Genomic DNA, 25,342 nt, shown 5'->3' with positions numbered 1-25,342 from the left:
TTTGCCCCACTCTTGTCTCCAGTTAAAGTTTGGTTTGCAATTAAGCTCAATTTACTTCAATGGAATAGAGTTTCAAACCCACCCAATCTGGAGACAAGAGTGGGGCAAAAGGGGCCATGTTTTTGTAGCAGTGGATAACCCCTTTAAAGAGGTAGTCCAGGCAAAAAAAAAAAAAAAAAACACACAGTGCGGGCAGGAGACATAAAAAAAAAAACAAGCTATACTAACCCATCCTGGTGCCCCCGCATCTGCAGTCACCGCTGACACAGCAGTTCCTGTGGGGCTGTGATGTCACAGGAACAGAGCTGCAGGGACACCAGGACAGATAAGTATGCCTTGATTATTATGTTCTCCCCCCACTTTTTTTTTTATTAAAAAAAAAAACAACATTTATTTTTAATTCTGAAAAAGGGAGAGGGGAAGTCCGGCACCTCTGACATAAAACATGTCCAATCCTTCTTTCTCTCAACAACTGATGTTGGGGGACAGTGTCAAGCAGCAGCATGCACTCCTCTTCCCTCACTGCCGAATTAATGTATAGGGATTGGGTTTCTGAGCCCTGTCCATCAATCATGCAGAGCAGGTAAGGAAGAGGGAGAAGGACGGCATGCTGCAGCTTAGCATGGCTTCTATGACACTTGAGCTCAGAAGGAAAAACTTCTAACAAATGGTATTATTATTTATAAAGCACACTTAATTTCAGAGCGCTATACAGGCGACAGGGGTAACAAACAAGAACATTACAAGATCAAAACACATTACATGAAGGCAGATGGCAGACTGATACATGGGGAAGAGGACCCTGCCCGCGAGGGCTTACAATCTCTAAGATTTGTTTTGATCCCCCCCATCAGCTATCCGCTCATGTCTGCAGCTTTCATCATGACATAAAGCTAACAGGTTTCCTTCAGAAATGTATTAGGATGGATGACCACACTACAGGCACATCACAAATGGTAACACGATTATATAATAGCCTTTCTAGGTTTACTCTTGGTCTTAATAAAATCACATATCAGATGAATTACCATGTATGTGGCGATCTCCTCTGGTGCGTCTCCATCCAAGTCAAATTTAAAGGTCACCATTTTATGGTTGTGCGTTTCCAGTTGGCACTCCACCATTTTGTCTCCAGTGTTACTCACCTATGTGAAATATCCCGGAAAATACAAAAAGCCAAAATGTCAGAAGACACATCAACCTATAAATTGTTAGGTCCCACTACTGGGCAACTGTGTATAAAACCAGCAAGAAATTTTATACGTTTATCATTCTTAATATAAGAATAAGAGGTCTCCCATGTAAAACTCCCATTTACATTATATGACCATCTTACAGTTCATTGTACTGAGCATGGTCTTACATTGAGAATAGTCAGTTTAGGTTTATTGGACTTTTCCTGTCGAGATCGAGTACGAGACGACCGCCGGTGATGTTTCCTTGCTGGTTTTCCATCTTGTTTACCGCCACCATGTACTCCCTCATAGTCACTCATTTCTTTACCAGATGCTGCATCAGAACCTACATAACTGTAGAGAGGAGACATAATGGAGGGTTCTCACTTATCAACCCTAATATAAACGTTACATGTATATTGAATTCTCTTTGGACTACCAACAAGGTGTTTTTTATAATCTTAAATCTAAGCTGGGATATGACTACTCGATGCAATAGCCTATGGGCTAATCACAAATGCCGATGACTGATGAAGCACCGGCCACCAGGGCTCTCACTTTCCTGGAAGCTGCTTTCCACTGCCTGTTAGAAAAGTTCAGTCTAGCAGAGAAACAAAGACAGAAAACAGGAAGTGGGCGGAGGGATTAGCTTGTGCTATTTGCTGGGGAGAGCCTGGATTGTGTGAATTCCATCTGCCTCCTCCAGATGGTCCATGCTTTGCCTGAAAGGCAAATAAGTTTTTTTTTTTTACTTCTCCCTGACCAACCATAAAGTTCTGAGCAGCTGTCCTTTGGGTAGCTAATCATAAAACCGCATTAATCAAAAGCAACCACAATTCACCACTTAGGCCAGGACTGGTTTTGGCTGTGATGTTTTTGCCATTTTCCTTTCTGCTCACATTGCAACTTGCAAAGCCAGTGCAGTAACCCTTTCTCCCTCCAGGTGTCATCTATAGTACTATAGTGTATTTCATCAGCAAAGTGCCAACCTGTTTAGTCCAGGGCACATTTTCCAACACTATGTCATGGCATAGCAGAGAGGAGTAGGTGCTTTACAAAAACCTTGCTGTTTTTTTTTTTTTTTTTATTTGCAGTAGCTACAAAAAGAACTTCTATTTCTTCCAGCTGGATCCGCTTATGGCTTTGGTTTATCAAACGGCACAATGTTTGTTTTTTTTTTCTAAAAAGTGCTAAACACCCTTATCAACCCGAAATGGTAAGAACTAGTAGCAAAGCTCTAGGTGCATGGTCAATTGGGAATCTGACAACCCCTGTCCTATCATAGCTAATACTGTAAAGAAACAGAATTTACAGGCGCCTGATACATATAGCACTCACTTGTCATAGCTTTGACTTGAGGTCGGCAGATTCTCTTGTAACAAGGTTTCCTACAAGAACAAAAAGGAAAACATCACTTTATGAGTCAATGTATAGTCAGACAAGTCAATCTAAGTTCGGATTACAGAAATGACGGCACCTCTTGACTGGATTCGGTGTATGGCCGGATACTTGAGCACTGGGCCAAGTTATGAGGATCAGTAAGCTGCGGTAGGCCTGACCCTATATGCATATTTTCGGAATAAACCGCCTCCGTTGTGGCATGTGGGTACGATACTTGTGCAAGTGGATCTTGCCCTTGATAGAGTGGGGGAGGAGTATCAGATGAGAGATGCACAGGTGGCGACATCACCGATGCAACAGGCACCATTGCTATAGGAGTGCCCAGTTCCACTGAATATTGAGGAAGACCAATGACCTGTATAAATATAAAAGGCAAATGTACGTACTCACGTTAAAGCCAAAAAACATGGCCTGCTAAACCATTATAATTAGCAGGTATAAGAAAAAAAGAAAAGTAGCATTAAAATACAATTTTTTTTTTTTCTAAGGAATGACATTACTTCCATACCTTACTGACCATTATACCAATCCCAAAACTAGATGCAGCAGTTTGGTAAGTTAACAGATCTTAAAATGACGATGTATAATGGAGATAAGAAGGATCCGAAAATAAATAGGACAAAAAGATCACACATGCTAGTCATCATAGCATAGGTATCTTTTTTATAGTAAAAAGGGGATGTTCAACCTTGAGCCATATTTTTGACATGCACCTTTTGGTAAAGTGTCTGCCATATATGTAAAGTAGTGGTAAATTTTGCCTCACTGATAGGTTCACTGTTAAATAGGTCATTTCGCGTCAGCAGAAAGGGTTAAAATAGGCATCTGTTATCCACCCCTAGTCCATGGTATGTGTCTCTCTCTTCACAGAAATAACCGGATGTTTTGCCAAGTTGTGGGAAATCAGGAAAAACTATCTTGGGATTTATGTGTATTCAGATGAAGAGTGACTTCTACACAACTTTGGCTAGTCACACCTGGTAAATTAGGTTGACCACCTAATATGTACGAGAGGACCGCTTGACATTTGTTTGAGATATGTCAGAGGTGAAAAGAATCAGGTAAAGTTGAATTTCAATGTACCTGATCGTCAAGAACAAAAATGATAATGAAGTTGGAAAACAACATGCCCCTTTTCCCTCTTCTCCTCTGCTGGGGTTTGAACAATTTTTTTATAATTGTATATGAGGGATTAAAGACTTTGGCATCCACTTCATTGTTCTTCTATAGAAAAGCAGTGTGCAAAGTAATAAGAACCATAGTATTTAAAGTAGTAACATGTCACTTCCCTGAGCGGACAGCCGAGGCAGCAGAGGAGTGTGCGCTCTCCCCATAGACAGGCTATGGAACATTGAGACAGGCGGGATTCGAATTCCGCCTGATTTACTCAGTGTGAACATACCCTAAGCCTCTCAATAGACATGAATGTTCGGCACAGCTGAATGTTCATGTGTTCCCTATGGGAGGGGTAAGCTACCTATACGCTGCTCTGACCTGATGAACTACTTTAAACAATTCCATAAACTAATAAGTTTTCCAATGCTCGTATAAGACAAGCCAGTCACTGAAATATTCCAGCTGACTAAACTTTACTGTGCTTCAGCAACTAAGCTTTTCTACACACCTACTTTTGTACACTGTAGAGTACCCGGATAGCTACCTCAGCCAGATATCGCAAAAACGTTGTGTGAAAAAGAGCCCAATTGCTACAAAAGTACAAAAGAATTAAAATCTTAAAGGGAAAACAAAAAACACATTATAGAAATTGGAGACAAAATTTCCACTACTTTACATTGCTGTTTGCATCCACATCCCCATGTAATGTAAGCATGTAAAACACATAACCGACATGTTTTACCAGACAGAACATGCCAGCATGCCCTTTGTGGAAAAAAGGACATCTTATGTGTATGACATTTTCCTCTGTTATACTGTGATCTCTCGGACCTACCGATTGTGTCCTTGCCCATGCCCCTGTATTCGAAAAGAGTTGGGCCTCATATTGCTCTTTTAGTAGACACTAAACAGTAATTATAGGGATTTTACAATGTATTACCTGGTTCCCAGCCCCAGATGTAGTCTGATCGGGAGGATGGGTTATGCTCGGATGATGTGACTGAGGAGGAAGTGGATGGGGTTGCTGTGACACTGGCGGAACCCCTGGTGAGTGATGAACTGAAGGGACATCACTCTGAATGATCTGTTGAAAGGAGGCCTGGTACGCCTGTGTTTGGGAATGCAGTGGCAGCGGCTGTGGGGTTGGTAATCCGGGCCCACCAGGGGGAGCCACAGTTAATAAAGGTACAGGAGCCACTTGTATGTTTGGCATAAGATTTGTCTCATAGGGTGGCACCAACTGCGGGTTGACTATCTGCCCTGGTGGGGGCCCTGCAGGAGTCACAGGAAGGTTGGTCATAACCACACCTGGAGGGAAATACTGACAGGGAGCAGGCAGGGGAGTGATACAGACAGCAGGTAAGTCAGAGAGATTGGCAGGGAGGCTCTCGAGTCCTGTTAGAGGAGTAACTGCTGGAATGAGAGGATACGGAGGAAGCTGAAAAACAATGCACAAAACAAAAAAACAATTACTGCACATATTCCATCAGAACACAATTGTAATGATAACTGTGCGCTTCAATAAGAGCCAAGGCAGGGGCAGCTGATATATGGCATTTGGAAATGTAAAATTGACTCAATTCAGACAAAATTTTCAAAACAACAAAAGCATAAAAACAGAAATATAATGTACTAGTAACTAAAATGAAAGTAGTTTCATTGAAATTTACCCATTGTACCCATTCAAGGGGTCCACACATCATATATATTATATATTGCTTATTCATTGCTTTAATAAAGTTACAGTACATTACATGACTTCATTAAAATAAATGTATAGTTTTTTTTTTAATCTCCAACTCAACTTCGAGTAACAGCAGAAAGAAGTGACAAGGGGCCCCTCTGCTGCCATTAACTCTTTAACTGCTGCTTAGGGGTTCTAGCCCAATGAACGAGGATAGCACCCCCCGTTCCTTTGCAGAGGCTGCTGCACACAGCAATTGCGTTGGGCAGCCCCGCCGATCCTGTTGCCAATCAATGAAAGTTGGATTTTAGATAAAAACATACATTTATACATTTAATGGAAATTGCATTATGGAGCAGCATATAAAAACAGCAGTTAAAACGTTTTTCCTGCTGAAGTTAATGAGCAAAGAAACTAACAGTTATTTAGGCTCCCATGTTTGAACAAAACCTTCAAGGTTCCCTTAAGGAGTACTTTGGATTTTTTTGGTTGTCTATATATTAAATAAAAGGCCATTGTTAAAGAATGTGGAGGCTGTTATATATGTATACCTATGAGGTTCTTGTACATGCAAACCCATTTCAGCTGAGGTGTCATTTATGGGTTGTCCATACCATCTTGGTTCCCCATTTCCCCTCCGATATTGTTCTCCCAATGCAGCCTACATTTCCCATGTTGCCTTTTAGTTTGCAGAGACAGAGGGTGAAGTCTTCAGATTCCTGCGAGTCATTGTGAGATTAGTTTTGTGTCAAGCTCATAGGACACACTAGCGAATCTGCATATATAGCAACCCACCTACTATATCATTGCTCTCCTGGTCTCTTTATATATGCTAGAAATGATGTGTTCGGCAGCACTATATACATGAAGGGACATACAGACCAACAAAGAGGTCAGAGCTTAGTTGGGACTGGCTTGATAACTACCAGTAGAGATTTGACAGCAAGTTAATGGCCCAGATTTATCAGATGGTGTAAAATAGAAGCTAGCGTAAACTGCCCACAGCAGCCAATCACATCTCAACTTTCATTTTACCAGAGCTTAAAGCCAAGCTGTGATTGGTTGCTATGGGCATTTTAAATCAGCATCTGCATTACACCCTTTCATAAACCTGGGTCAATGTTTTGGCCACATGACCCAACTGAAATAATAAAATGCACGGATGCAGCTGAGCTGAGATGAAGCAGATCACACTGCAGGAATATTGCTTGTGAATCAGCTTCATAAATATGTGGGATTCCAGAGACAGGAGGTTTACTTACAGTACACAAATGGCTACCAGCAAGGCTCTTCTGGCTTGCCTGCCGCTCTGACTAGAGGCAGCGTAGGAGTTGCTTAATGTCTTATTATGGAATTCAGGTGCATAGACATCAGTAGCTTGACTTAGGAGCTACTGTACTATCTTTAAACCCCTTAGACATGTTGCCTAGTTTGGGCTCTAAATGGAACCCATCTCCTACTGTGAGGCTAGCATGCAGTAGTTACAGTGCCAAGTTAGTTGTGCGCCCATCGGCTTTTCTTTTTACTGATCACATTACTGATATCCAAGTACAGAGTAATCTCATCAGTAACAAATATGGGGGGCACGCACACTCACTGGATATTCTAAAGTCATGGGAAAAAAAGGCCGCTCAAATTACATTTTTGTGCATGGATAATTTCTTCAATGGAGGCACTTATGAAGAGCACAGTGTTTGTGCATTAAAAGGAACTTATCAGCACGATTGTGCCCATATGGTTCCCAGCAGCACAGTATAGATCTCCCAGCCCAGATGACTAGTTGCCGCCCATCTTCCAGCGTAATAAAGCTTTTTTTTCACCTTTATAAACCTATTGCTGCAGCCACGGCTGTATGCTCTGCTAGCTGCACAGTAGCTCTATACTGTGCTGCTGGGAACCATATCCACACAATTGTGCCAAGTGGTTCCCTTTAATGAGCGAAGTTTATAGGTAGCAGACAATACATTACTACAAAATGAAATAAAATGAAAATACGCTCCGATGGCTTTACCTGTGATGCAGGTACCTGGTGCTGCTGCAACGGTATAGTGGGGATCTGTAGAGGTTTTAGTGGTGCTGGAGTGAGCGGTGGCTGGTACTGTGGGTATGTATGGGAGGTAGGCTGCACTGGACAGACATTCTGCCCGGCTGGAATTTGCTGTATAACAGCTTGGTGTTGAACTGGCTGCTGTTTTGTTGGACAAAAAACAAACATAAGTAATTTAGGACTTGCTTAAATCCATAGAGAAAATAAATAAATGAATGAAAAAAACTGTTTTGCGTAAGACATTTACAGTTGGTGGCTAGGGATCTGCTTAAAGGGGTTATCCAAAGATTTTTTTTTTAAATGATAAATATTCAGAGTATGGCATATACAAACTCAAACGCATGGCCAAAAAAAGGACCCTTAAAACAGAAGGTAAAAAGAGAAGAAAGGAAAAGAAACATACAGCTCTTGTGCCACATTTCTAATTGTGATGCAGGTTATAACAAAAGAATTATATTATACAAATATTATACAATATTTGGCCAGGTTCACACCATGTATAACACTCGTCGTTCTGTTATCCGGCCGGGTCACAGAACGACGGGTGTTACTAAAGATCATTTCGGCCGGTACTGCAGTATCGGCCGGATGATCTTCACTTCTGCTGAATACTGCACACAATAGAGCAAATCGGCAACAATGGCCGTGATTAATATGAAACTTAGATAGTATGAACACCTGGCACCAGTTGATTTAAAAACATTTTTGCCCTATGCTCTGCGGCTAGTACTACAAGTGAAAGTCCAGAAACAAGTACCCCTCTTTATAAATTTGAATGCACAGAGAGGACTACTTAGCTCAAGAATATAATAGAGCGGACTACTTAGACTTCTTCATTTGTGGCTTATAGCAAAGAACATAGAAAGATAAAAATTGCAGATATAGAATCAGCGTTGTATACTCTGATTTATAATCAACTGATAATTTAAGTTTAGCGGGTGTTTTGGAGGTGACAGAGTCCCTTTAAAAGTAGATTGTCTAAGGCGGACAGACATTCTCTTACCACATAACCATATAGTTGAAATTTTATTCAATTAAGCTTACACAGAACCAACAACAACAAAGATAACTTTCTGACCTGGCTGGATAATACAGGTGTTGCAAGCCCAAACTGGAGAGACCCAACAGTAGTTGGCTGTACAACCTGGTAAGATGTGCTTGGATCTTGGTAATGATGCTGTGGTAGCCCAGAATGCAATGTAGGGGCGCTAGAAACCCCATGCTAGAAAACAAACAGAATAATTAGAAATTATTTTGAATCAATTCTTATCTTTCCTTTAAGGACTCCAGACAGGTGCAAACAAAACTGGTACTAACCAACATTGCAGAAAGGGAAAACAAAAAAGGTAAAGAATGTGATAACTTTCTATAATGTAGGGCAGAACACACTGAACTTTTTTTTTTTTTTTTTTTAACAAAGAACTTTCCAGTCACTCTAGGACCCCACTGAACAAACCTACACATTTTAGTGTCAGACTTGCATGCCTTGGGAAAGGAACAATTCTAAGGGCCAATCCTGAATGTATACGTGACGTGTCCACACCTACTTCTACGCTAAATTCTACAGTGATATAACGTATAAATCCTGATTGGTTGATAACCTAGAATACTTTTAAAAAATTGTCCTTTGCAGCAAGTGATCGGTTCAAAATCCTGTGTCAAATGGGGTTGTCTTCATCTGGACCTTTACAGTGTACTATTGTGCGAGAACCTGGACCCACCAGAGATTCTTCTGGTATTCAAATTAATAAAAATGTTATTGATAGAGAAATTGAGTAGTTCCTTTTTGAGGTTCTTTAAGCAAGATAAGGTTCATGTTCTTTGGCCAAACGTAAAAAAACACAGATTTTTTTTGTTAAAATAAATAATAATAAAATGTCATACCTAAGACTCTACATTTCTCCAACATAACTAACGCCTATTCTGACACAACAGAAGCCACAACACAACTTCGCTGTCCAATTCCTTGTGACTAGATAACTGTACATGAGCTTTCTTCTGTCTTTGTCTCTTTAAACATTTTCAAATCGAACTGGCAGATCGTGGAGGCTTGATGTCTTGGCACGGCAGCCTTCAGCTGGAGAAACGGCAGGAGCTGAGGTTAATTTCCGCCTCTTGGAGAATGTTCTGTATCAACAGCTTAAAAATAGATTGCGGGACAGACACATGCATGAGCAGACAGGGCAATCCTATCTGATGGCTACTGAATATTCAGTGGCATATGATTTGAATAATTGAATATCTTTTTGGACAGACATCTGGAGACAGGAGATGACTGCACATGGCCAAATGTGATTAAAAGATCTGCTCAGTAAATGAGCCAATTAAACAACTCAAAACGAGCAGTGAGCAACCTTCGGCAGTGTAATGCGTATGATATGTGTTCCTTCCACTCTCTAGGCAGGAAATGCCTAGCAGGCTGCAATCACGGGAAGAAATTATTGGCTGATAAAGAGGTCCAGGAGAGTGGTTTCTGTCTGATAGACCACATTTTGACGCCTAATTTATGGGTTGCCTGTTTTTGCTGAACGTGCAAGTTTTTTAATTACTGCTCTCAATCAAACCGCCTAGGTTATTGCTTCACGCAGAGCGGAAATGAGAGAGACAGGATGGTTTTGCAGCATTGCATGTGTAATCAGATACGGCTATAGTAAGGAATGATCATTTTGTGCCTATACAGTTTTCCACTCCTATGCATAGCAGGATTTTTAAGACACACAAGTTAATTCGAGTTGTAAGCATGACAACAAGGGATGGAAAACTAGAAGGGGTGGCATCAGTCTCTGCATTCACAACAAGGGGTCATTACAGATTAGGAAAAACGTATATGGTGAAGTGAGGGATTATTCCTTAGTAAGACAATGAAAGAAAAAAAAAAAAAAAGTCATTTGACCTACCACATCACAGCCATTACTTCCACAGTATTCTGTGGGAGAGTTACATTTCCAGCTTGAGCTGTGCTTTTCTTTGACGCGTCCAGTAAGTGGTGTACAATAATTGTTAGGTTTTCCAAGATTGTACAATTCGTGTTCACTTAATACTGGGGACAACGGCACTTTCAAAGAGGTTGCCCTAGTCTTCTGGTTCATAATAACCTTTAGTAACTCATGGAGACAAGAGATATCTAAACTCTGCCCACGTCCTCTGTGACGGGGCACGGATATAGGGCGCTTTTTAAGATCACAGAAATTTGTACCTGAGGACTGTAAAGAGAGAAAGAACGAGGACTTTTGTGGAGGCCTAGCATCGGAAAAAGATGCTGCGGTCAAGTCACAGTTCTCCATTGTAGTCTTTGTATAGCTTGATCGTTGGACATTTGTGTTTGCTGGATATTCAGCAGCGATTAAATCCATCAAATCTGTTGTTGTTCTAGAGATTACAGTAGAATCACTGTGTCTACGATGTGGGGAACATGAATGAGGAGTCACATGAAGAAGGTTTTGGTCAACGACATGACATTCGCCAGAGCAAAGGAAACCTGAAGAAATGTCAATGTTCGAGAAGCTGTAGAGCTTACAAGGAAGTGGACTGCTAGTGCCACAGAGAACACTATCTATAAGTTGCTTTGGACATCCAACATTAGGGCATTTAAGGCACGGCATATAGCAGCTGAAAGTGTCTGAGCTTTCGACAACTGAACTACTACATCTTCTTTGACGGTCATGGTCACCCATGTCGGACTTACTAAACCACTCTTTTAATAAGATGTCTTGGGGGCACCACAAAGAAACTTGTGAACCAAAAAGTTCCTTAACAAAAGAATGGGACAATATTTTGCTAAATTTCAAAAATAAAACACAAAATTAAATAAAATCAAAACATCAAAAATAGAAATTTTAAATAGACATTTCAGATAAAAGCATTTACCACATATACTAGAATGGGAAGTCACGTTAACCCCGGGCTGCACAATAGCAGCTATGTGGTTGTGTGGCCTTAGGAGAACTGCAGTACCCTCTTTTTAGGTATTGGTAGGGATCCAGTTATTAAGATCCTCACCAATTTATCAAAAGTAATATAAAAGTCACACTTACTGCTGCAGCTTGCTGGTATTGCCCCAGCTGATGCTGGGGACTCTGCGACAGAGCCTGGCCCTCGATGATGGGTGGGCTGTAAACTCGCTGGACCGCAGGGGGTAGAGTGTCTGGCAGAGAGGAGTAAATTACACTTTGCTGACTGCTTTGTGAATCCGAATACACTGTAGATCCCTGACCACTGTCAAATGTGCTGTCAGCTGTCAAATCAAAGCCAGATAAAAAGCAAAAGAAATTACATGCTATAAAAAAGCAAAACAAAAAACAAAAAAAAATAAAAAAAATTCAAATTAATAAAAATCAGAGCAATTAATAAAACGTTTCACTTCAACTGCCCTGGTGATGGGCATCATCGACATTAAAACTTCAAAATCCAGAGTGGGGGGCTACATGTGCATAAATACCATCACAATACAAAAATTTTTTTTAAACCACTTAAATATATGTAAGACACTTGCATGTAAGAATAAATTTAGGTCTTCTATACATGAAAGCTGTTAGCCTATTACCAGGGAGTTTGGGTAGTGGAGTAAAAGTCCTTAGCTGCAATATTTTAACTGCATCTATTTGGTTTTACCTTGGACCTATAACTGCAGACAGTATAGCACCCACTGATTTCTATGGACCCTTTTACACATCCGTAGTTGCTACAGATCCATAAAAATGGCTGTGATCTGTGCCACAAAACATATTTGGCAAGACCTAATACAGGCTATATTTATGGCACAGATCCACTCATTCCAATCAATGGGTTCAAACAAATGTGGACATGGACAGATACACATTCAAATCTTGTCAGTAGTTGTGGGCCCGCACATAGACAGGACAACAGATGTGTGAATAGGTGCTTGCATGGAATTTTTTGGTAGCCTATTAATAGTCATTTTCCTTCCTTTACTCATGACACTCACTCCTGTAAGAGTTGTAGTTTTCACACACAACAACTGTATTAATAGTGCAGTAGGTACTACCATTATTGGACATAAAACTACCAAACAAAAAAGGTCTATCAAATCTTAAATCAAAGCTATCGACCATAATCAGGCAATATTTACTACCCATTGTGGGCTTACACATAATACTTCTGCTGCACATATAGCAGTATAAGCTACATGTGGAAACCAATAAAAAAATGCTCTATATGCCATATTATAAAATAGATACATGGAAGCCACTACTTATCCACCAATTACTTTGGGTTTCAACTAGAATCAAGCTTTGATCTTGTATAATAACAGCTTCCAACCTTGTCCGAGGCAAAAAAAAATAAAATAAGGAAAGAATGAAATTGAAAATAAAATGTTCTCTCAATTTCAGGCTATGCCAAATGCAATGATTTTTCAACACAGCACAGTTTCTGGCCACCCAGGGTGATCAATCTTTAGCGTCACAACGGACAGGGCACAAGGCACAAACAAATCCTTTCACTTAGATGACAGGCTGATATTTACAGAGTGAGTTTTAGGCCGAACATTGCAATGAAGAAAATGATTAAAAGACCGAGGCATGTATCATGTGAATAATCCTGTAACACAAGAAACAGATACACCTAGACCTCAATGCTATTTTCTTTACTGTTCCCACACAGTATTTTTGCTCAGTTTTAGGGCCAGTATTTTGCAACCAAAACCAGGAGTGGATTGAAAAAACACAGAAAGGCTCTGTTCACACCCTGTTGTAATTGAGTGGATGGCCGCCATTTAATGTCAAATGATTGCAGTTATTTTAAAACAGCCGTTCTTTTGAAATAATGGCCGTTATTTGCCATTAAATGAGGGCCATGCACTCAATTCTAACCGGCTAACACAGCTTACTGGAAATGGCCTGGACTACGCTGCCGGAAGAAGGCGGCACTGTAGTCTAGGCCACTTGTGGTAAAAATGTAAGCCGGGGGCACGGGGGGGGGGGGGGGGGGGGGGGGGGTGTTGGGTAGGTGAGCCTTAGGCAGGGACCATTGGCTAAATATTTAAAAGACAGAGACCACTGATGAAAAAAAAATGCGAATTGTGTAAATCCTCGTATATGGCCTACTCCAGTAACTTTTATTTTTCTTAAGTGATTCTATTTCAAGACTAATAGATTACAATGTCTTGAGGAATCTAAGAGGTTAATGGCTTCCCTGCTGGCAGATATTTCCTCCAGCTTGAAGATAAAATATCAAGATACAAAAATCAAGACAATTCTTGGCGCTGTAATGAGATCAAAAGCAATCCGAGATGTCAGTATATGACTAATATGGATAACATAAGGATACACTAAATAAATCTGAGGATACAAGACTAAACACACATCATGTCCAGTGAAGGACACACATACTGTAGATCCTCTAAACAAAACACCTAATGCTCGCCATTGTCTACCCTATAAAACCAAGAAGCATGAGAAACAAAAGAATAATCCTGTAAAATGATCTTGTGCCAGGCGGCTGGATCACTTCAAGGTCCCCTGCACACAGTTGGAAAAGGAGATTACACAGTCATAAAGGGAATGGTGGTGGTCATCTAGCAACCATGTTGTCTAGTAATAATCCTCTTAGTTATCTCCACATAGATATTGGGTCTTAAGCCAAAAGGAGGACTTGTGTTAAAGTTGTGCAGAATTTAGAGACATAGCATGGGCTATTCTAGAATAATATGTAGGCCTAATATGCCAGTTATGGATTGTCTGCCATCTTGACTTCATTCCCTCCGATATGGCTCTCTCAAAGCAGCCTACAGGTCCCATGATGAAAACATGGGCAATGTGACCTAATCATTGTATGGATTTACCTACTAAGTCACTGCTCTCTGTTCTCTTGGATAAAGCAAAAATTGTATGTTAATGTGTATAAGTAATTTAAAAAAAAAAAATAAATAAATAAATATATATATATATATATATATTATATATATAATTTTTATTATTTTTTTTTTTAATCGGTCAGGATAACGAGCTGAGAGACGCGCATGCTTAGCACACTTTCCCGACTCTGTCATGTGACCTTGATGGACTTCCAATGCATATTTATAGGGCTGTCCAGGTCTTATAGAAACAGAGGATTGCATCGTAGTGCGATTCTGCCCCTTCTTATTCCACCGGTCGGTTGAGGTCTGAACATTCAGATGTCCCTAGGGAATGTTAAAACTCTAAATGATGGGTATGCTTTAAGCAGCGTTCTTTGCATGGAGGGACATACAGATCGAGGGCAGAGCATAGGTCATGGTGGAGGGAGGGGTCTGAGAGCAGTCATGAGGCATTGGATAGGGGTTGGTATTATCCAGTGGTTTCCAGTAAGTCAACCTCGCAGGGTAAACTGATCTCTTCTGTACACAGAATAGCGTGTTTTTACTTGTGGTCAGCATGAGGGTCACATGACCCAGCTGCAATAATGAACAGTGCTGGCAATGTACGGCGTCAACAAATTACATTATAATATTGTCTATGGACAGGAGAAGCACTGCTTCTCTTCCCAATCCCAGACAAACCCTTTAGCTCTCTCACTGTCAATTACCTAATATAATACATCATTAAAATAATAATTGCCACAAATATGATAATATCCCTAGATGCAACATTCAGAGAGCAGCAGTCATTTTGATGGCTTTGTAAAGGTATATACACGTAGCATCCTTTAGCCACAAAATTGCATGTTGGTGCCTAGTGTAAACTGCTGTGTGGCAACTTCACTATGTACCAGGTGTCTCCTTTCAGAAAATGTATGAATATGGCCATATGTAATATATATTTTATTATTCTAATTTAAATTAAGTTTTTATTTCTCAAAGGCCTGATTATTGTTCCCTGAAATGGTTAAATTACATTTACCATCATAGGGACACCTGTCACGTTAATTCTTAAGTAAATTCTAAAGCCAATTCTTCATTCTTGCTTTGATGAGGTTGTTAAAGAGACATGCTTGTCTTCCTATCAGGGTAAGCATCCTTGAAATACATCCAAGGTTAATGAGTATAGTGAGTATTCTCTCCCTCCAGAACATCTTCCGTTTACTGCTCAAGTAATAGACATGTTCTGCCTTATTAATATAAGACATGTCAGCGATAATGTACACATACTATACATACATAATCAACTTAGCACAGGGGATACAGAGCAGTGGTAAAGGCAGCTGAAGTCTAGTCGCTTTACTTGGGCTGCAGTGTAATACATGGAAGTAGTAGGTACCGATCTAGAACTATAGAAGACAAAAGTGTAGATATCCTCTGTGTTTTTAAAGAGACTTGAAGATGATCTTTTACATATCAGGTACAAATACTTACATGCTACGGACGTTATGCTGGCGCGTAGTTTGGGCAAAAACGAATGCTGGTCGGTCTCAAGTTCATCTGCATCATTTAATATCTGTTGACCTATATGGGAAGAATGGGCCAATGGAGCAAGCGGAGTCTGCGGCACATTCATGTGTTCCAGACCCTCAGGATCACCATTCTCTTCCCGAATCCTAGCCCGTCTCCATTGGATTAACGCCACTCGATCTCGTATTGACTTTCCCACAATTTTGACGTCGCTATCATGGAAAAATCCTGATTCAACCTTAAAAGAGACAATGACTAAGTAGCAATTCAACAAACAGACTTCGATTTATACTATTGACGCACAAGACAAATCAATACATTCTATTCACCTAACTGGTGCAACTATATATATCCAAATTCTGCTTCTGGTCTACAGATTTTCCTTTATAACATACATTATACCCAATATGATGAGGTTAATGCCATTACAGGCTCTTATTGCCCAACTTTCCCTAACCCTCTATAGGAAAATTTGTTCTACAGTAATTTGGGACTTAAAAGAGGGGCATTGCAAGAAAATCAACCTATCCTGTGGATAGGGGAAAAGTAGGAGATCGCGGGGGTGCAGCTCTATTCATAATACAAAGGCCGGTGGCACAATACGGAGTTTGGTGGAGGGTACAGAGGTCGGAAACCCCACAATTTCCTACTTTTCCTCTGTCCTTTGTATAGGGAAAGTGTCAATTTTCTTAGAGTTGCGCAAACTTCAAGCCCACTCGGGCTCATCCAATACAGGCTGCATCCATGTTTTCCAGGACTCCCGAGGACTGCATCAAACTTCAATAGCCACTGCTAATCAAATGCCGTACGCTTGGATTCTTATGAAACAGAGCGAGCTCGAGGTTTGCTCAATTCTGACCAGCGACTTATCATAGGAGATATGGACTGTGCTCAATTAAAATCCCTACTCATTCTGGGTTTAGTAGTCCAGTGGGCGGTCTCACCTAATGGAGACAGCATTCCTTATATGACCATGCATTCTATCACAGCTGTCAATCACTGATAAGGACTGGACTCCTAAAGACTGAATAAGCAAAAATTTAAAAGGGAACAGGTCATCACTTTGATGCGTCCTGAACCAGGAGACATCCAGGTAGAATCTCGATGGCTTCTACCCATTCCGTCAAGTATGATAGATAGCTCTCTCCTTATACCCAAACAGGGAGCTCTCTATCAGACAAGGTTGGTGGTTCATAGAGACGCTACTAGGGATCACCCTGTTGAAGTTATGTCAGATGCCTAAAGGAATAAAACATATACTAGATGTTTTCTGGGAAACAATATATCCATCTGCTTAGCTGTTCCATATGATGGTGCCATCAGATTAGATTGCATTCTCAAGGTGACAGGCTCCCTTTAAGGACAGGGTCTATTTTTTACTTACATTCCAAGAACCATATATTTTATAGTTCCACTGAGATTGCGGTTTGAGGTTTAGTTTTTTTGTTTTTTTTTTGCTATATTTTTATTTGAACTTTGAGCTTAGAATAATTCTATCAAAAACTTATGGATGGTGCAAGAGGCTTACATATACATACTCTGTTCTGTAAATTTAAGATGGTATGGAGGAGTTAGAGAGGATGCCTGGACTTAGGTAGGGCTTTGTTTTATATATGGTCAGATTTTGTTCCCTCGACAGCGCCGCTCTTGTTCATAGGCTGTGTATGGTACTGCAGCCAAAAAAAACGCATTACTGCTAAATCAGGCTAGTGAAAGAGGAAAGGCTATGGAGCGTGTTTGTTTACAGCAAAAAAATTAAAAAAATTGCAGAGTACTTTATACTGCACTGTAATTCTTATATCAGCAAATCTGCTCCAACACATGGCTCACCCCCTGCTCATTCTGCATGATCATCGATTCCCTGATGCAGGGACAACGTGAGCCTCATGACTAAGAGGAGGACTATTCAAGCATTGCTGCCCAATTGTGCTGCGCCTGCATTCTCTCTCAGAAGAACGTCATCCTCTCTGTGATCAGAAGGATGATAGATCTAAGTATTGATGTCTCCTTCTTAGAATACAAACATCGTATTGATCCAATTAGAAAAAGCTATTTTCTTTCCTTGTTGTTAAACTATTTCCTAGGCATCTAATACTTGATCTTGTAAATACTGTAAACAATGGTTTCATAACGTGAAAAAAGCCATAAATCCAGCATAAACATTCCCTATGCATGTATATGAACTATTCAAATGTAAGATGTTAAACCACAAAAATAAATGTATAAAAAGTAGCTGATGGAGGGGGAAGGGAAGCACAATTCAATAGGTTATAAATCTCGTGGGAAACCCCATTAGGTGTCCCGCAACATGGCTGAATGAATGCTCTATGTGCCATACAGTATGTGAGAGTGCATATATACACACACACACATACATACACACACTTTCATATATACAGTGTTAGACTATATTCACAATGTAAAAAGGAGTGCAAAACGCAGTTGAAAAAAAATGCCAGTTCTTAATTAACTTGAACATTAATAACAGGTGGAAAGAGGGAACTGAGCGTGGTCAGAGTGGACCCAAACTAGAGGATTTTAGACAACAAGAGCCGATAAGAATGGGGGGGGGGGGGGGGGACAGGAAAAGGGTGCAAGATAGGTTATACATGTATTAGACATAGGGTGGTATTGGGAAGGGGGATTATTTAGATGATTATTTTTGTTACCCAGATTACCCACTTAAGATTCAAGTGATTAAATGATTGACAGCTATTCATGTATGATGCATAAAAAGGTAGCCATTAGTCACAGTGTAGGACTGCCCACTGGACTCCTAAAACCAGAATATGGCAAGGTTAAAAAGAATAAAGATCACATTTCTAATCTGGCAGATTCCCTTTAAAACTCCTGAACATACTGATCGGGGAGTTTAGATTGTAAGTCCCAATGGGGACAGGAATTGACTTGAGTGGATTAACTGTGTAAAGAATATGTTGTTGCTATATCAAGGAACCTAAATAAATCAGAGCTTTTACCATTTCTTGTGCAACATCTTCAGGCGTTTCCTTCTCCAAGTCAAAAGTAAACTCAATGGCTCCATTATCTTTGGGTTTTCCTTTCAACTTCTTAGGGTCCTCTACCCACAGTCTTAAGGCAATTGTGGACTTCCTGCCGTGGTCTTCTTCTGCAAGTTCCACCCTCACCCCAGTGTCTTCAGCAAAAAAAGCATGGCTTAATAAGTCTTTAATTTCATACCTAAAACATAGAATTTACAAGTTGTAAAAGACCGATATGTTCCACAAGGTTTCAGGCAGTGAACCTAAACAAATGCTACCACGCAAAGCCATAGATGTGTAATAAATGCAGTCGGTCATAGCAGCACGTCAACAGACAATGACAAAGCCATGAACTCTCCTTGTTCGGATTCCGATGAGTTCAGCACTATGTTTACAGCTAATCTAATGCCAAGGATTAGGTTACTGCAAATTTGATAAATTTCCATGGTAACATCCATCCAGTAAGTGGTCAAGAAAAGGTGACTACTAAACACACAAAGGCACAGAGGACATAGTCATTGAATTCTGCAGGGATACAAATTGCATAAAACAAAATCTTGAGTAGCAATGCTGTGAAATTCCAATGTAACTGAAGACCAGGTACAGGCCACTGGTGACACCAAAACAAGTCTACAGGAGCGGTCTGATGTATGCAAACCCCCCCCCCCCCCCCCCCAAAAAAAAAAAAACACACAAAAGTGCCCTCTAAGCACCTATTATTTAGGTGATATGCACTGGTTACAAGAGTGTAGCTTACAGTGGCGTAGCTACCATAGAGGCAGGGAAGGCAGTTGCTATGGGGCCAATGGAGGGAGGGGGCCCAGGGAAGATAAGAGCCTCCTGTGTCCTTTTGCTTAACCCCTTATTTACTGCAGTGCATAAGTGACCCAGTGTTCTCCAACATGCTGCAAAACAAAAAAAGGGTTAATACAGAAGACAATTAACCTCTGACCTCTGTGTTCCTGCAGAGGTCAGGGCTTATCAGTGCATGAGAAGGAGAGAGCTAATTGTCTTCTGTATTAACCCTTTTTTGTGTTGCAGCATGTAAGAGAACACTGGGTCACTTACACACTGCAGTAAATAAAGGGTTAAGGAAAAGGTAGTCTGCTCCTGCACCTATGTATATAACCATAGGATTCTGCCTCTGGCCGCAAGAGAATTTTTTTTTGGCCACATCAGTGTGTAATGTGTAATATATATATATTATATTATATTATATTGGATAGGATATAGGATATATATAGGAGGGGGGCCCATACAGCTTTTTTGCTATGGGGCCCCATGAATCCTAGCTACACCCCTGGTAGCTTACATGGTCTTTTGATAGAGGAGAATCCCACCCAAATTCATATTTGGAGTAGATTATTATTAGGGGTCAGTGAGGACCATATGCAACTGTATGGCGTACAGGTACCAAATCAGAGATACATGTTTAGGCTATGTTCACACTACGTATATTTGAGGCTGTATGTTTGAGGCTGTATAGCAACCAAAACAAGGAGTGGATTGAAAAACACAGAAAGGCTCTGTTCACATAATGTTGTAATTGAGTGGATGGCCGTCATTTAATGGCAAATTTGTGCTGTTATTTTAAAACAACGGCTGTTGTATTGAAATAATGGAAGTTATTTACCGTTATATGGCGGCCATCCACTCAATTTCAAAATTGTGTGGACAGATCCTTTCTGTGTTTTCAATCCACTCCTGGTTTTGGTTGCTATGAGGACCTGACATGAGGACCAAATACAGCCTCAAATATACATAGTGTGAACCCAGCCTTAGTGTTTATGTCAGGAGAAATAAAAATAACCCAAGGCATGTTTTGTTTGTTTTTTTCTCCTTACAGGGTTTTCAGAAAAACTTTACATTGCGCCATATAGGCCTATAGCAAAAAAGGAGCTTTATTTGGTGGCTCGTTTTTAAACTTTTGGCGTATTTTTGGGGTCCAGGTTTTCTTTTTCAGCATGCTTTATGGTGGCATTTTCAGGCATTTTTCTATGGATTAATAAAAAAAAATCCAGATGAAAGCTACTCAGAAAAGCTTGTGGGAAATTTGTCCTCCAGTGCTAAACTCTCTGCTGTGATGGTGACATCTAACCATCACAGTATATGTAAGCTTGTACAGGGTGTGTATAGTGTATATACACCTACAGTATATAATGTGTCTGTGTTTTTTATGTATATACAGTATAGGAGAGTTAAATCAAGCACAAAGGAACTGTTGAGCAGTTGCTCTTAGCGACCAGACTCCAGCCTACCATTTTACAAGCCCTTTTTTTAAACTGAAAAAAGCAATTTAATTGGTTGCTATGGGCAACTGCACCACCGTTCCTTTGCACAAGGTTAGATAAGCAGTCCCTTAAATGCATTACATTGAAAACGTCTGTATTGGATGAACTTTTATTTTGTACGTCACCACGTGCGAGCAGATAAAATGAGTAACGTTAGTATTAAAATAGTGCCTGTCAATAACAAAAATTATGATGATATGTCAAACCCTGACTGATAAAAACCTTTGATATATGTCTGAATGTTCTGACCCTGACAGATCAGTAGAATGAGCAAGCAGACGACCAAGCCGCCAAACCCTCCTCTCCCGCTCTGTCAAAGATCTACATGGCCCCATAGACTTGCATTACCAGTCAGTCTAGGTAATGTAACAGAGCGGGGGATGAACGCACTCTTTTTCCTCATCTCTAGTGGTCTTAATACCAACCAGTCACTTAACGGCAAATAGCAACCATTCTTTCAAAACAGTTTTTAAAAAACGGCAATTATTTGCCAATGGCGACCATCCACTCAATTTCAACAGTGTGTGAACATAGCTTTTTGGTGTTTTCAATCCACTCCTGGTTTTGGTTGAAAAATACTGACCAAAATACTGAGTAAAACGTGGAAACACAGCCATAAAGTGTATTTTACTTGGCTTTTACGACACTGCTACATCTTCAGGGTCTAACATTAACTTCAATTTGGCAAAATGCCTCTAAAGAAAAGTCGCTTATAAGGCAGGAAATCTCACATGGCCATGAGGAAAACTTTATCACCAGCTGCAGAGACTCCTCAGCAAACTCAGCCAGACAGCAGGCTGATCAAATGCACCATGCTACTGCTCGAGCTTCTGAAACACCTCGGGAAACTCAGGCCAGACAGCAAGCTGATCAAATGCACCATGCTACTGCTCGAGCTTCTGAAACACCTCGGGAAACTCAGGCCAAGCAGCAAGCTGATCAGATGCACAAGAGACTAGACCATTTATGGCTGGGGCCCCTCTCTTCCCATCTTTGAGGGCTCCATAGCATCTGCACGGTCTACCTAGTTTATACAAGTGCATCTCAGATTAGATCATCAAAAAAGTTTTTTTTCTCTTTTAGTAATTCAATTCAGAAAAGTGAAACACCTATATTAGTCATTAGAGTGTGAACTTTTTCTTGTGTTTACTTCTGTTAATGTTGATAATTGTGGCTTACAACCTAAAATTCATTATCTCAGAAAATTAGATTATTAGAACTGTAAAAAAAATAAATAAAAAATAACACTGAATCAAATCAACCCAATCAAAAGTAAGTACATTAAATGCACTCAATACTTGATCAGGGCCCATGAATGACTTCATCAATGTGGCATGGCATGAAAGTGATCAGCCTGTGGCACAGCAGAGGTGTTATGGAAGCCCAGGCTGCTTTGATAGAAGCCTCCAGCTTGTCTGCCTTGTTTGGTTCGGTGTCTCTTCTCATCTTCCTCTTGACAATAACACTTGAGGAGAATTTGCTGTCTAATAAAGCACAGTGATACTGTGGTTATTAAACCAGGTATTGGTACTTTTGGTTGTGTGGACAGGTGACAAGTCCTGCTGGAAAGCTTGTCGGCAAAGGAAAGCATGAAGTGCTCTAATATTTCCTCGTAGACTTTGATAAAACACAGTGGACCAACCCCAGCAGATGACATGGCTCCCCCAACCATCACTGATTGTGGAAACTTCACACTAGACCTCAAGCAGCTTGGGTTGTGTACAGCCTCTCCACTCTTCCTCCAGACTCTGGGACCGAGATTTCCAAATTAAATGCAAAATGTACTTTCATCTGAAAGCAACTTTGCCACTGAGCAGCAGCCCAGTTCATTTTCTACTTGGCCCAGGTAAGACGCTTCTGGCATTGTATATTGGTCATAAGTGGCTTGTTGGAGGTAACAAGCTTTTTGGAGATGGAATTTTTATTTTCCAGCAGGACTTGACACCCGCCCACACAGCCAAAAGTACCATTACCTGTTTACTAACCACAGTATCACTGTGCTTGATTGGTCAACAAACTCACCTGACTTTAACCCCATAGAGAATCTATAGAGGAAGATGAGAGACACCAGACCCAACAATACTTTTCATTTTGCCAACATTTCTGTTTTATTTTTATTTTTTTTTATTTTTTTTACAGTTGGTTTTATAGAATATAATTTTCTGAGATGATGGGTTTTCTTTAGCTGTAAGCTATAATCCTCAACATTAAAGGGGTTATCCACAAGAGCGAAAAAAATTATGCTAGCTGGTCTTACTCAGCAAGTATTTTGAGCAGTCTCTTGTCTTTCTAGTTGCTACCATTCCTGACTTACAAGTTTTTGTAAAAGAAGATCTATATCCAAGATGGGAAACTACATTTTCCATCATGCATATCCCTAAATGGTCCATTTGTGTACTCGCCCCTTAGCTTTCTTTCCTGCCACTGCTGTCACTATTACTATTGTACTGTTACTATTGTACAGTTAACACAGGACTGTTTTTTTTTTTTACTCATTTTATCAGTATGTATTCCATACTAGCTGATCATGTAGCAGAGCTGACACGCGCATGAAGTAGCTAAGTGCTGCATAACAGGCGTGTGTGTGGGGGGGGGTGTAGTGTAGGTTTAGATCTCTGCTCGCTGACTGTAAATGAAAACATTCTAGTTCCATCCAGACTCTAAAAACATCTATAAGACTTACAATATGCAGAGCTAAGTCACAAAGGCAGGTACATATGCATTCACTGACAGCAAGCACAGTTAGAACTATAACTGTTCATATTATAGAAACCTAGGTTCAGGGACACATGTAAGTCTATAGAAGCAGGACAGGTGATGATACAGATAATGTCTCCTGGGGGTCGGGTTATGAAGTCAATAGACAGGTAACCTAGCCTCCAGAGAAGAAATCACATGTCCTGTGACTACAAAGGGAGGGGGGAAGAGGGAGGAGATTGTGGTCTGAGTGGACCCAGAGTAGAGAATTTTAGACATCCAGAGTGGATGAGAAAAAAAAAAAAAAAACAGGCAAAGGGTGCAAGATAGGTTGTACATTGGGAAAGGGGTGGTATAGGGAAGGGGGATCATTTAGAATATTGTTTTTGTTAACCGGATAACCCCTTTAAACAGAAAAACACTAGAAAAAGTTGACTCTTTTTATAATGTCTCAATATAATATAGGTGTTTCACTTGAATTTAATAAAAGAATAATTTACTTTTGCTGCTATTCTAACGTATTGAGATGCACGTGTATTCTCTTGGAGTCCGGCTATTTTTGTATTCCCCTCTTTTGCTACATCAGTCTTAATAGCATAGTGTCTGTACGGGAACAGCTTTAGTGAGGCTTCTAAAATAGAAAACATTTCCAAGGTTCAGCATTTTCTTTTCTTGAAAGGTTATTTGTTTTAGATATAAAGAAGCACCTTAACCAACAGTACTCTATTTACCAGGGCTGTCCACGGTTTAGCTGACTCTCAGAAAACAAATGGTCAGGACCTGAGCCATGGTAATGCGGTGACTGGTCGATAGGAGAATCTCTCTATCGAGATCCTGGGGGCTATTGCTCTGCCCACTCTTCATGGGCAAATATTCTGACAGCAAACGTGAATTGTAATGATCAGAATGACATTTACATTGCACACATACTGCAAATATAATCCCCTCACCTCTCCTCCTTGTTCTTGCAGATGCACTCCCCGATTATCTCTTTGATTTCAGGGTCTGACACTTTCTCAAAGCTTGCTGGTTTTACACCCTGGAAGAAGACAGGAGCTAAAATTTCAATGTATTCAATGCATTTGTGTTTTAAGCTGCTGTCACCATGAAACTCTACTTCAAACTCAAAATTGAAAGTAAATCTCCACCATTTAACACCATGTTGCTTTTAAGATTAAAAGGGGTTGTCTAACAACAGCATGAAAAAAAAGAAAAATGGCTTGCCCGATTCCCCACCACTGGGGTCCTGGCCTCAATCAGACTCAATGTGGCCAAACATATAATGTTAAACAAAGAGGACAAATGTGATGTCTACAGGGTTTTCCTGTGTACTGTGTTATAAAATAGGGACGGGGAACCTTCGTCCCACCAGTTGTTGCGAAACTACTATTCCCATTATGCCAGGACAACCAAAGGCTGTCCAGGCATGATGGGAGTTGTAGTGTCACAACAGCTGGAGGGACAAAGATTCCCCATCCCTGGTATAAACAGAAGTGTTTACGACCCCCCTAGAGGTTGCAGAATTTCATTATTTGGAATTTAATGGGGTATTCCAACAAAAAAAGAAAAAAATATATATCTTTTAAATCGACTGGTGTCAGAAATT

General features: G+C 40.3%; 1 protein-coding gene across 13 annotated transcripts in view; it reads right to left on the bottom strand.

Annotated features, from left to right (window-relative positions):
* WNK2 (WNK lysine deficient protein kinase 2) overlaps positions 1–25,342 on the bottom strand; it is a 149,633-nt gene that overhangs the window by 49,081 nt on the left and 75,210 nt on the right. For 12 of the 13 annotated variants that reach the window (XM_069967054.1, XM_069967055.1, XM_069967050.1 and 9 more), the window contains exons 6-16: positions 24,687–24,775; positions 18,728–18,947; positions 15,714–15,987; positions 11,458–11,657; positions 8,502–8,645; positions 7,388–7,564; positions 4,633–5,130; positions 2,653–2,931; positions 2,514–2,563; positions 1,364–1,529; positions 1,029–1,145 (exon numbers count right to left, since the gene is read on the bottom strand). In XM_069967054.1, coding sequence (XP_069823155.1) covers positions 1,029–1,145; positions 1,364–1,529; positions 2,514–2,563; positions 2,653–2,931; positions 4,633–5,130; positions 7,388–7,564; positions 8,502–8,645; positions 11,458–11,657; positions 15,714–15,987; positions 18,728–18,947; positions 24,687–24,775 — 2,214 coding nt within the window. The remainder of the gene's footprint in view (positions 1–1,028; positions 1,146–1,363; positions 1,530–2,513; positions 2,564–2,652; positions 2,932–4,632; positions 5,131–7,387; positions 7,565–8,501; positions 8,646–11,457; positions 11,658–15,713; positions 15,988–18,727; positions 18,948–24,686; positions 24,776–25,342) is intronic. The other variant, XM_069967046.1, reaches the window with a different exon arrangement.

This window comes from Dendropsophus ebraccatus, chromosome 4, assembly GCF_027789765.1.
Source record: "Dendropsophus ebraccatus isolate aDenEbr1 chromosome 4, aDenEbr1.pat, whole genome shotgun sequence".
In the NCBI taxonomy this organism is placed as follows: Eukaryota; Metazoa; Chordata; class Amphibia; order Anura; family Hylidae; genus Dendropsophus; species Dendropsophus ebraccatus.
This window is presented reverse-complemented; position numbering and strand designations above follow the sequence as displayed.